Source organism: Vicugna pacos, chromosome 23, assembly GCF_048564905.1.
Source record: "Vicugna pacos chromosome 23, VicPac4, whole genome shotgun sequence".
Taxonomy (NCBI): domain Eukaryota; kingdom Metazoa; phylum Chordata; class Mammalia; order Artiodactyla; family Camelidae; genus Vicugna; species Vicugna pacos.
The window spans coordinates 13,593,176-13,606,756 of NC_133009.1; the positions used below are offsets into that span (position 1 = coordinate 13,593,176).

General features: G+C 36.5%; 1 protein-coding gene across 7 annotated transcripts in view; it reads left to right on the forward strand.

The window, feature by feature from the left end:
- The window catches only part of RPS6KC1 (ribosomal protein S6 kinase C1), a 141,611-nt gene that overhangs the window by 95,067 nt on the left and 32,963 nt on the right, over window positions 1–13,581 (forward strand). For 6 of the 7 annotated variants that reach the window (XR_012063509.1, XM_006198767.3, XM_072948525.1 and 3 more), the window contains 2 exons: window positions 8,732–8,779; window positions 9,986–10,118. Coding sequence is in view for 6 of the 7 variants with exons in the window: in XM_006198767.3 (XP_006198829.1) it covers window positions 8,732–8,779; window positions 9,986–10,118 (181 nt within the window). In the remaining variant the exon portion in view is untranslated. Of the gene's footprint in view, window positions 1–8,192; window positions 8,262–8,731; window positions 8,780–9,985; window positions 10,119–13,581 lie in introns of those variants that run through there. The other variant, XM_072948528.1, reaches the window with a different exon arrangement.

Genomic DNA, 13,581 nt, shown 5'->3' on the forward strand with positions numbered 1-13,581 from the left:
GATCCTTTAAAAAATCATCATGATTATTATTGAAGTTACTAAGTATACAAAGGCATGAATTGTGTTCACGTGGGGCACACATACAAGACAGTATTGTATTCAGTTATAGAAATCATAGATAGTTGTACTCAACAGGTTGTGTTCAATTTAAAAAGAGGGTAGGACAAATGGGCTTCATTATGACAGTTCTTATATGAATGCTTAATAATGTCCTAGTTTTAAATTAACTTATAATTCATTCCCTGTTGGAAGCTTTGAAGAATTTTTAAAAATCTGGATTAAAATTAGAATTAATGCAAACTAAATGCATCTGTAGCCATTTTAAAACCAAGAATTAGAAGCTGCTTTATATATTCTAAAAATATTTTCCCTATTGATTTTTTTCTAGCTACATTTAAGACACACACAAAAAAACAACACAAACAAACCAAAAACTCAACCCAGAAATCAAAGATGATGTATAAGAAAATTTCATATTAGTGAATTTCTCTTTAGAAGAATATATGCCAGTTAGTCTATATTATAATTGAATATAGCCAGGTTCTTGAGATTCTCTGTTTTTAGTAGTTTAAAAGATACCACAGTATTTTGTTTTTATATGAGGTATTGTAGTGAATGTAATCATTACCTTAAATAAATGACATTTCTGAGTAGCAAAAGAAATCAGGGTTTTTAATATTTTGTGGATTTTTATAAAACTTCATCTCGGAGTACATTTACTTGGGTAACATTTGGTTTGTGTATGATGGTACCCAGAAAACAAACCTTTCAAAGCAAAGTGCCTTGTTTTATGACTGTATGAAAAATATGTATACCTTTGTTATCATTCACTGACCAGTACACCTTCAGTTTTATATTTCATTTTATTGTATGCTTGCTTTAAATAAAATTATAGGGGATTTAAAAAATGACTAGGCCCCCCTCCTTTTTTTAAAGGAAAAAATCATTATGTTTACTTAATTTATTTAAGTAAATCCCATTAAAGATGGTATTTCTCTTGTCTTTTTGTTCAGCTACTAGAGTCCCTTGTGACCTTGGGTACGTGTTCTAAGAGGTCACTGAGCATTCGTGATGTTCTGAATTTTCTGGTAGCTTGCCTATTGCCTGCCTCTGGGTTCGTCATCGCCCTTATGCTGACTTAGGCAGTATTCCTTCAGTCTCTTATCTCCAGGCTTTGATGCATATGTTCTGAAGGTGGCCACAGTGACTTTGGGTAGCAGCAGATGGTAAACCTTCAGGCTGCCACCAGCTATACTGGTGTTAAGTTGGAAAGTTAACGTTTGATGAAGAATCAGTAGTGCATATGAAAGAGCTTTCACTGCTGAAATATCTTTTAATTAAAAAATTAGCATACTCAAACCTTTGCAAATGTCTGGGCATGTAAAGAAATCTGAATTAGTTGTTTTCTTATAGAAAAATTGTTACTTGCCGCTTAGTTTTGTGTTGCGTGCTCCTCCTAATGTGGTTCTTTCCCCCCATGTCCCAGCCCCAATTTGCTGGTAAGTTAAGGCGGGTAAGAGAATTAGGTAAACTGAAATAAGGGATGTTTCTAGGAGTTAAATGTATTTGGATAAACATTTAAAGTATATTTTGCATTACGGTATTTTGGATTTTAATAACTGGAAAGAAATGTGGATCTTGAGTACTACCTTCATACAGTTGAATCCTAGCAGATTAGTTCTGTTGTTTCCTGTCTTTGAAGATATTTCTAGGTTATATAGAAGCCTAAAGAACACAGACTGCTTCAAAAAGATATTTCACCTTGTTCTAAGTTGGCCGGCGATTTTTTGGCTTGGCCATTGATCCACAAAACAATACTCTTTGGATTGTCTGCTCACTTGCTGGAAGTTCTAGCACAAATAAAACACTAGTAAGACTCCAAAGAATTTTTTTCTGTTCCCCTTAAATTATAGGGTTACCTTTTATGCTTTGCTGAAAATAGATACTTGAAAGTTCTAAATGAAAATATTCTTTAGGATAGTGTTATAAGTATCCATGGCATTATTTTACTCTTCATACTTCAGTTCTCACCAGTGAAACAACTTTTGTGAGCATGTGACCATCCAGAACAGATTGGTTTCATGGCATAACATGAGAGAAGTGCCTCTACACAGTCTGTTCATACTGATACTCTGAATGCTGCAGCTTCTTATGGACAGAAGCCATGGGCTCAGTGTCTTTTGCTTTTGGAGTTGCTGGGCAGTGATACAGGGAACATTGCTATCCTACTGATGTCAGAGAAGAAGTTAGACCGAATTGTTGGTGTTAAAGGTCACCTAGTAGTCTTTGTTTTCTGGTAGTTGCATTTGTGTAAGATATACCTCGTAAGAATAACGTATGGAATGAACAGTTAGCAGTAGAAATACATTTTGGATACTATAAGCATGTAAAACGAGATGGGTTTCAGCAGTAAATATCAATAATATTTGATCATCATCATGTGGTATTGGCAGGGAAAGCAAAGGCTTATTGCTCTAGATTTGTTGTTCAAAACCATTTCTGGAGAAGACTAACATTACCAGCTCCTGTAAGGCTGCCAAAATGAGTGTAGTTAATAACTCATTAAATAATGGTCAAGTTAAGTGTAAGCTGTCTTTAAAAGAGAGTATGGTAAGGATATCCGTCTGGAGCTCTGCTGAGAAAAAACTAACTTTCAGAATTGAGCTTCTCAGTGTTCTCTCACTTCTTTATTATGTCTGTCTCCTCCTTCTCTGATACATTTATTTGTGTGTGAATTCCTAGTAGTATAACTTGCACAACTGAAGTCCGTTTAGATGACATCTAGCAGACATGGATAGTGCTCTGACACCATTAAGAGAAGGGCTGAGTTTGTCCTGTATGACCATCTCTGTAGGCTTTTCTTAAGCATTAAAAAAAAAAAAACCTTTTATTAATTGTTTTGGAGTCCTGTGAGGTAACTGGCACCAAAGTAGAGGTAGATGTTCCCTCATACTATCCAGATAGTCTTTCTTTTTAAAGGAATTAGAGCTGAAGTTATTTTTAGAGACTTTCAGACTTTGAATATCAATATTTAAATTAAGTATCTAAACTTTGTTCAAACATGGGTGACACACCATCCTCACTGAAGGGAGCTCTCCATTATCTTGTGTGTATATATATATATATATATATATATATATATATACATATATATACAAGACACTTCCTCACCACAATCATAGTGTCTTGTGTGTGTGTGTATATATATATATATTTTTTTTTTATTGATGTGTAGTCAGTTTACAATGTTGTGTCTGGTGTGCAACATGTTTCAGTCATACATGAACATACATGTATCTGTTTTTATATTACAGTGCCGTTATTACTATTTGTCTCTTTCCTTTTCTTCAAATTTATTTTTTCATACACTTAAAAAATACTCATCACTTGATACTTTTGTTATACTCCCCCACCCCTCCTGTCTTTCTAGAGGTGATACCTGGTTAAACATTGGGCCTTCTCCATTCCAACTGACAAAAGACCCAGCTCTGTAATCAGTTGGAGCTTTTCCTACTACTGCTGTAAAAGAAGAGTAGGCAAGTCTCATTGTGCTGGTGGAATTGAAGAACAGAGGAGGCTAACTCTTAAGGGATAAGTTGTTTGCTTTTTCCCCCCCAGGTCAGAACAGTCATTTTATATATTACTGTGGATAAAGCTGGAGTAGACTCTCCTGTTAGACCATATGCTAATATAGTGCTGATAAGTAAGTGTGAAAAATGAAAGGGAAAAATACATTAATTGTATTCTCTCAACAAGGTATGCTATCGAAGGTAATTATGTCATGACAGTTTTAGTTTTAGTACTTGTTTTATCATAAAATAAAAGATAATCTTAGGAACCTTTTATTGGAAAGACAATTGTATCAAATTAGTACCAGATTAGATTTTTGTCTTTATAAAGGTGAGCAGACCCATGAGCAGTTTTTAAATTGATGTGTTCTAGTCCACAAATGAACAAATTCTGTTTGAGGGTTAAAGAAGCTATTATTTTGTCCTTTATGCTGACAGCTTCATTACAGATTGGCCCACTGTTGGCATTAAAAAAATGTTTGGCTCCTTACGATCTTTGTGCATGCAACTATAATATTAATGCAGCGCCATAGCACTGTTCATTAAGAAATGACTCTAAACGAGGTTGAAGCGTGTAAATTTGGAAAGATACAGATGTTAAATGCAGTCGTTTCTCTTTGTATACAGCCGTATGGCTAATAATTTCCAAGTGGCTAAAGCTCTTGTTAGCAGGAGTGCTGGTGTGTTAAGAATGGCTCTATAAATAACTTTAAGAACTGAAGTTGAAGGTGCTTCTTTTAAAGACTATTGTTAACTAAACATTATTGCCAAACAGATGGAAAGCATTCACCAGCCTGATGTTTTTAGGTCTAATTATATTATCACCAGCTCTGTACGGCTCAGTTGAAGAGGTGTATCCAGAGGCCAATTTATAATCATTTAGCCAACACCTGTTTGGGAGAAATTGACAGTCAAAGGGCACATTTAAAAAAAATCACATATGTTCTTGTGTTTATTGCCTCAATGTGAACATTGTCTAGTTGTGAACAAACTTGGTAGTAGAAAAAAGTAAATATAAACAAAGCAGTGCTTCTCAGCCATGTTTATCGATCTTAATTTGCCTTTTTGTCTGATCCACTTCATGCTCTGTGGCTAAGTGGGTACCAGAAAGAGATATCATTCCTGATTTATACACATATATTCTGCTCAGTCGATTAAGAGGTTTCTGGTAGGAAAAAGTTCTTTCCTTTGGACAGCTTCCTTACCTATTACTTAGTGAAACAGTTTCTATTTCATATAAATGTGTATTATTTAAATAGGGTTCAAATCTGGTGAGTGGTTTAAAAGAGTCACAACTTGATGTGAAAACAACTGAGATTTAAGGGACACTGAAATGTCTTCACAGACTCAGTAAATGTTTACGGAGCCCTCCTCTGCAGAGAGGGCCTTGGTGTCTCCTTTTGTACTCATGGTATGTTAACTTAACTGTCAAGGTTCAAGTTCTCTGAATGTGCTTCCATGCCTTGGAGGTTCAAGATTGGGTGAATATAGCTCAGAGGAAATTATGGGAGACTAGGTCTACCCACCTGAAAATAGCTCAAACTTGATGATCCCAGCAGCTCTTTCATTTTAGTGTTTTTCCTTCTTCTGACATACTTCTCTGTGGAAAGACTTACATATGTTGTCTGCATTTTCTTACCACCCATCATTAACTCAGAGCAGTCTGCTTCTGTCCCCACAGTTCACTGCATAAGGTGATATTTCAGAGTTATCAGTGACTTCTTAACTGCCTTAGGCAGTAGTCCTTGCTTAGTCTTCATTCTTCATGGCTTCTCTTTGTTGTTTTGTACAGGTGATTACTCTTATATTTTAAACGTTGTCTTTTCCTGACATCCAAACCACTATATTTTTCTGGGTTTTTTGGGTGTTTCTCACTGTACTTTTGGTTGTTGCCTTATATACCCTCAATATTCCAGCTATGTATGTACAGACATAAATAGTATAGTTCAGCAGTTAAAGAGGAAGAACCCTGGAGCCAGATCACTAGGATTTAAATTTCACCTCCAGTGCATCTTAGCTTTGTGAGCATGGGCAGGTTAACTGTTTTATGTTTGTTTCCTCATCTGGAAAATTGGTTAATAAAAGTATACCTACCTCATTGGATTGTTGAATGCATTGTGTGATTTAATTTTTAAACCCCATCACAGTGCCTGGTATAAAGTAAGCATCCCAGTGGGGTACGTTCTCACATCTTTAGCTGTTATTTTTATGGAGAATGCTCAAATACTGTACATCTTTAGTCCTGACTTATTTTCTAAGCTCCATTCCCATATTGCTATCTACCTTCAAAAAAACCTTTTACACCTGAATTCATTCACATATGTTTGTTTATTGAACACTTACATATGGGAGATGAATAGATTATGTATTGGAGGAAGTATAGTTTCTGCCCTGTATTAGTTTTCTGTTGTTGCATTACAAATTACCACAAACTTAGTGGCGTACAACAACTAAATTTATTATGTCAAAGTTCTTTGGATCAGAGATCTGACATGGGTTGCCTGGGCTAAAATCAAGGTGCTGGCCGGTTGCATTCCTTACTGGAATCTCTGGGGGAATATCCACTTTCAAGCTCATCCAGGTTGTTGGCTGAACTCTTTCCCTTTCGGTTGTAGGACTGGTTGCTGACTCTCGGATAGGGCTTAGTCTTTGTTCCTAGAAGCTGCCTGCTCCTTCTCGTGTTTACTGTGAGCTCCTAGAAGGCTGTCGCCAGTGCTTACATGTGGGCCTCTATATCTAAGAGCCAGCAACCGCAAGTCCCGCTCATACTTTGAATCCCTCTGACTTCCCCTTCTGCCATATCATTTTTATACTTTCCACTTCTGGCCAGAGACAGTTCTCTAAGGGTTCATGTGATTTGACTGAGCCCAGTCAGATAATCCAAGGTAATCTGTTTTAAGGTCTGTACCCTAATTACATCTGCAGAGTCCTTTTTGCCAGTCACATAACATATTCACAAGTTCTAGAGATTAAGGCATGAACATCTTTGGCGACCATTGTTCTGCTTACAGCATGCTGATAAAAAGCTTGAAATCTGGTTAGGATATAGACAAGGGACCAAATAAAACCAAATTGAAGGTGCTGGTACTGTATACAGTGGGAGAACAAAGGAAGAAAAGAGTTGATGACATTTGAGCTGAATATGGAAAGATGAGTACTTACTTGATAAGGGGCTGGGTGAACATTTCAGGGACAAGAAGCAATAATAGTGATAGCAGTAATAATAACAACTGGCTATACCAAGTGCTTTTAAAGCTTATCTTGCTGAAATTCTCACCAATGGTATATATTATTATCATCTATCAGTATAGCTTCTACAGATGAGGCTGCAGTGTCTTCATATTTAGGGTAGGAATGGTAAAATTAGCTTACTGGGTAACTGAAAGGATTAACAATGATTACACGTAACTAAAGCATAGCACATAGTAAAACACTTAAAACATGGTAGGTGAAGGAGTAGAGAGCGGATAAGAGAAATAGGAGGTAAAATTGACTGGACTTGGTCACTGATTATGAAGGTTGGGGGCAGGGAAGATTTCACAGTGACTTAGGGAGCTTTGTGCTTTGTGGGGGTTACACGGGTGGTGGTGTTATTCAGTACTGTAAGAGGGAAACAGGATTTTGTTTAGTTTTTAGGGGGGATGGGAAGAGGAAGAGATCAGTTTTGGAGTTCCATGTAGGAATAGTCAATTGAAATTAAATGGAGTTTAATAGTATAGGTCATGCCCTCAGAAGAGGGGTCAAAAATGAAGTTGTCACTATTACTTCAAATTCACCAGGTCCTTTAAAAAGCTTTTTTGAGGGGGAGATAATTAGGTTTATTTATTTACTTATTTTTAGAGGATGTGCTGGGAATTAAACCCGGGACCTCATGCATGCTAAGCATGCATTCTACCACTTGAGCTGTACCCTCCCCACCATCAGGCCTTAAATTGGTTCCTTATCTCAGCTCCCCTGTTTCTTCTCCCCATTCTTTTATTTTCCCAAGCTTGACATCTTCTTTCACCTTTGACTCCCTACTCTCTGGAGGGCGAGGGGAAAAAAAAGCCCTGTTAAAAGTGTTTGCAGATTCCTGTGGTGTAAATTCTCCCTCCACGGCCCGCCCTTTTCAGACTGTGGCTGCTTTTGTGCTACCGCGGCAGAACTGAGTAGCTGCACCAGAGACCGCATGGGCCTGCAAAGCCTAAAATATTTACTGTCTGCTGCATCCTTACAGAAGAGGTTTGCCAGCCTCTGCTATAGTGTCTCCAAAATGATAAAAGTTTAACATAATATAAAATATGTAATAGAAATATTAAATATAAACTATAAATATAAATATGAGAGGATAATTCCCTCTCTGTTCACTCCTTTTATCAAGTGGAGTAGTGAGGGAGTGGGTAGTTTGAGGGGCAATATGTGAGATGATGGGGAGTCTTAATGTCCTTTTTTGTATATATGCCTTTTGTCTGAATGAGAGAAGTGACATGATATAGCTTATGTTTTAAAAAGAAAACCCTGGCTGCTATTTTGAGAATAGACCATAAGGCAGCAAAGACAGAAACAGGGAAATGTGTTGGGAGGACATTGTTATAATCCAGGTAAATCTTTGTTTCATTCAGGGTAATAGCTGTGGAAGTGGTGAGGTGAGTTTAGATTCCGGCTACATTTTAAAGATAAAGCTGGCAGGCTTTGCTGATGGAAACAGAGGAGGTAAGGATGAGTCCAGGGTGGAGAAGCAGTACCAAAAAGGTGCCTTGGGTCAGAGCCTGAGTTATTGAAATCACCTTGTAGCAAACTGCTATATTAGAGATTTTAGGAAGAAAACTGAGACTTCAGCTTTTGTAAAAAATTTTTTTTACTTCTTCTTAACTATGTATGTTTCATGAGGAAAAAATTTTTTTCTAAAATAGTTTTTTCCTTTTGAGAAATATATTTTAAATCTAGGAAAACATAGTAGTGTTTTAAAAAATGACCATTTTTTGAAAGGAAACCCTCTTTAGATAAGACTATTTTAATCCTGTGATTTGGTGATTTAAAAAAAAAGACTATTCAGAAATTAACAATTTTGGCAGAATCAATTTCTACACTTCCCCCCAAACCTTTAAAGTATAATTTAAAGAAGTTATGAGTTAATGTTTCCTTGTATTATAAATAAATTATTTCTCATGTCTTTTATGTAGGTTTTACTTGTAATGGACACAAGGACAGAACAGACATTCATTTTAAAAGTAAGTAGAATTTGTATGTTTAATGAATTTAGAAATTTATTTTCAAATTACGCTTCTGAAAGAAAATATTTAATTTTTTTCTGGGTGTTTGAATGTTCTTTTATGTTTGCAGTGATCTGTTTATTTTGCTTTGTATCCTTGCATACAGTTGATGAATACACTATAGGATACATTTAAAAAGAGTCGTAGGTTATAGAGTATGGAGGAAATAATTAGGATAAGTTGTAGGCTCATTTCATGCAGTTTAAATGTATAGTGTGTAATTTAAATACATTTTGCATAATTTATGAAAACCACACACAGTCATACCTTTGATTATGATTATAGTTGGTAAAAGCTGAAATTTCGCCTTAAAGTCTTTATCGTGGGTCTTTGAGAAAGTATTATCTATATCCCTGGCCCTGTCTTTTATCTAAATTCAATTTTGATTCTCTATATAACTCATTTTTTTAATTAAATGAATAAGGGAACTATACCCTCTTAATTTTGTAATTTCAAAATCGTATTTGAAGTGGACCATGATTCCATAATCTAAAAATATCCTAATTTAAGCATTTCCACAGCATCCAGAGTTAATGATTTCAGATGAGTTTTATATTTTTCTGATACTGTTTTTTTTGACATATAAGCTTGGCAGTAGGTCACATTGACATATACTGAAATAAATTTCTTGTTATGAGTATACTGTATCCCTGGCATTTCCCCAGATTTTTAAACCAGCGTATGACACCAGAAACGATACACACCTTGTTCCTTTGGAGAAAGCTTAAAATGATCTTTATACTTTTTTGGAATGGAATTCTATGATTGCCTGTTTAATCCAGGCATACCTTTTGTGTCTCAGATTTGAATTGATCTTGCAATGTCTACTGCTTTAAAGATACACGTAAGTAAAATAAAACTTAAGAAAAGGTCATAGAGAAATAGCTGTGTGTCATCCTGATGACTTAGTCTGAGAGCATCTCTAATAAAAACACTGACCCACGTAATTGATTTTAATGGCAGCTTTGTGGCATCTTCCGTTCTCTGGATTCACGCCAGATGCCATCAGCAGAGCCTCCAGGGACCGAGGGGCATAGAGCAGCAGATGAGTGGTTTCTCTGAAGCCCAGAGTAACTCAGATAGATTAGTTTGGTTGATAAACACAGAGCACAGCAGGCTCCAAAGGCAACTGAGGGTACCGCTGACCTTTTCGTTCTCTGTCAGGGTCTGAGGAAGAGCAGTGAATACAGCGGGAACAGAAAGACCATCATCCCCCGCCGTGTGCCCAACATGGTGTGTCTGCACAAGTACATCATTTCTGAGGAGTCGGTGTTTCTTGTGCTGCAGCACGCGGAAGGTTGGTTTGTAGTTGAAATTGTTTATGGAGTAAAGAATGTCACCTACTTAGCTTTTTAAGTTTCTATATAGTGTCCTTACTTCTGTTATCACTTGAGTGGATAAAAACACATGAAACACATGTAAGAAACTGTCTCCTTATTCCTCTGCTCTCCTCCTACTTTGAGCTGTGAGGGAAAACGAAAGCCCAGGTGAGCAGCAGATTTCATTTGAACTATAGCCACATTCTTAGATATACTTCACTTACTCTCAGAATTAGTCTAGTATGTTGAGAACTTTAGTATGAATGTGTGCTAAGAGAACTAGGTTTTATTTTAGGGATTTAATTTTGTTCTCGTTCTCTGCCGAAAAGATGCATTAATGTTAGATGACTAAAATGAAAAGCATCCCCTGAAGAATTAATTACCTCCTTTTTTAGAAGGTGCAGGTATTTGCTTAACGTTTGACATTACCTAGTTATTCTGATCTCGGTTTTTACGAATATAGCCATTGGCATCGCATATGGGTACAAAGCCGAGGCACAGTGCCCTGCCTTCAAACTATTTATGAAATTTCAGCTTTTAATAAAGGGAACAGGTGGCAAAAAAAAACTGTGTTTTGGTTTGTTTTTGCCCTTTAATATCTGAATTTAAATAGTCTTTCGTTTGCAATGAACACAGCATATAAATATAAACCCGCGTAATAAATATTGCCTTTTGGCTTTTGAGAAGTGTTCTTAAAATAGTAAAAAAATATTTTCCATGTTTCGTGAAGCTGTTTTTATTTTTCATTACTGAGCATAAAGAACTATTGTGCTTTACTAATAGGCACAACATTTGAATTTAATGCATTTTCCCAGGAAAATGAGTCATTGCTTTGTGAAATGAGGTCTCTTATGATAACTAATGTAAGATTTTTGATGGGGGCAATAAACTATTAATATTGTTTATTATGAAGTACAGCACAAGATAACTACAGATGGAGGGAAGACCTCCATATGTAGTATTTAATAGGAAATTCAGAAGGGGCTCCGTGGTCTCTCAGGTATTAAGAGAGTTAATTGCGTGTGTGAATTGGATAACTAATTCACCTTTGTTCAGACATTATAGACAGCTTTTATCTGAGGATACCAGTGCATTACAGACATTATTGAATTAGAGGTCATGTCATCTGATAGCGAAATACAGCCACCCCTGGTGTGGAACAAAATAACTTGCGTAGTAATAATCCATAATAATTTAGAACAAGGTCAGGAGGATGAATGTAATTATAGTCAATATTCTATTACCCAGTGTGGATTATTCATGCTGGAGATTATCTGTGGCAAATTTTCAATCCTAGTTTACCTCTGCTGTTGGCAGCTTCCTCTTCCTGTTCTTCCTCTTCCTTCTCCAAATACTTCTTTTTTTTTTTCTTGTGTCATCTTCTCACCTTCTTTTATACTCCCTAAAGCTGATATTGCAACTGGTTTTGCTTTATTACTATAGAAAATCTTCATAATCTGCCTTAAAGCTGTAATCATCTGGCTTTCAAATTTTTCACTGTTTTAGACTATCTTTACCAAGTCTTTTTCCCTTTATTGTTGACCATGCCTGCCTTTGAATGGTCACATGACCGCAGAATTATTTTCCTTGATTATTTAAAATGGGGGAGGGGGCAGGAATCTCTTGACTGTTCATTTCAGGTGTTTATTGTTTAATTTTAAGGAGACTTTATAATACAGAGGTATTAAATTATAATGCAAATAGAGACTCTGGATTCATTTAATATTCTTAGTTTGTTGTGGAGAGTCAAACAGAAAAACAAAAACGTGATAATATTGGCTAATAATAAGGACTATACCGATCTTTAACATAGAGAGATTTAATTGAGAATGACTAGGGGATTACTTTAGACTAGTCAGTCAAGGAAGCACACTCTAAGAAGGTGATATTTAAGAGGAGTTCTGAATGACAAAAGAACCCTTTGGATGTAAGGGGAAGCACATTTCAGGTATAGGGATCAGTGTAAGAAATCAAAGGCAACAACAAACTTGGAATGTTGGATGAAAAAGAAAGGAGATGGTTCAGTTGCAGTCTAGTAGGTAATGGCAGTAGTGATACATGAGGCTATTGGAGAAGCAGGTAGATAGCTTTGTACAGCAAGGTAAGGACTTTGGCTTTTATTCAAGTTCATTGGAAGACCATTGGACATTTTAAGCAGTGACAAGGTCTGATTTACATTTTAAAAAGATCACTCTGTTGTATGTGGAATGGATTACAGAAAGGCAAGAAGGGAAGCAGTGAGAAGGCTAATAAAGTAGTCTAAGCAAGAGATGATGATGGCATGGTCTTCTGGGTTAGTCAGTGGGACCTGTGATGGATTTGTGGTTAGGGAGGGAAGAATCTAGGGTAATTTCTTGGATTTGGCATAAGCAGTTAAGTGAACTGGATGATGGACAATGTGTTATCTTTTGCATGTCAGTGGTCCTTTCTTTGTTACATCCATGAATTAGGAGGTTGTGCATATACCATAAAAACATCAGTTTCATATATGTGAATAGCTATTACTAAAAAAGTAAACATTGAACAACTGTTTTCTCCATAATATGAATGCTTGAATATTTATGATTTGGGCTTTAACTTTCCTTTGCTTACAGAACTATTCATGATGCACATGAGCCTCTTGGACTCATTTTCTTTCCATTTTTAATTCACTCAGAAATATATTGAGCATTTTCTGGGATACAGGCTTAGTTCTCATATGGCAGTGAACAAAATAGAGAAAGACTCTGCCCACATGGAGCTTACAATATAGAGGCAGAATAGACAATAAGCAAATAGCTAAGTAAATGTGAGGGAATGCCAGAAGGGTGGATTGCAGGTTGCTATTGTTTGAAGACTGGTCACGTTATTTAGAAGGGAACATTTGGCCAGTGACCTGAAGGAAATGAGAGAGGGAACAAATATGGACATGTGAGGAAAGAGTATTTTGGCAAAAGAGAACAGGTACATAATCCTGGAGGCAAGAGTGTATTTGCTGTACAAGAAACAGCAAGGTCTGTGTGCCTGGAGCAGAATGGAAGAGTGGCAGGAAATGAGCTTAGAGAAGTGGGGAGGCAGGTGGGCAGATCCTGTGTGGTCTTATAGGCCACTTTAAGAAAATGGTTTTTATTCTTAACAGATAGCAAGTCATTGGGGAATATTGAGCAGAGGCGTGAAAGCGATCACCCTGGTTGCTTGGTGGAAAGTAGGATACAGGAGGGCAAAGGCAACAGCAGGGAGACCAGTTCAGAGGTTGTTGCAGCAATCCGTATGAAATGGATGGTGGCTTGGACAAAGTGTTAGTGGTGGAGGTAGTGAGATTCTGAATCTATTTTGAAGATAGAACTGACATGATTCTGCCTTGTATGATTCTATGGTTTTGGGCTCAAATAACTGAAAGAATGATTTTCATTTACTAAGATGAAGAAAGCTGTAGGTCTAGGAGTAGATTTAGAGGGAAAA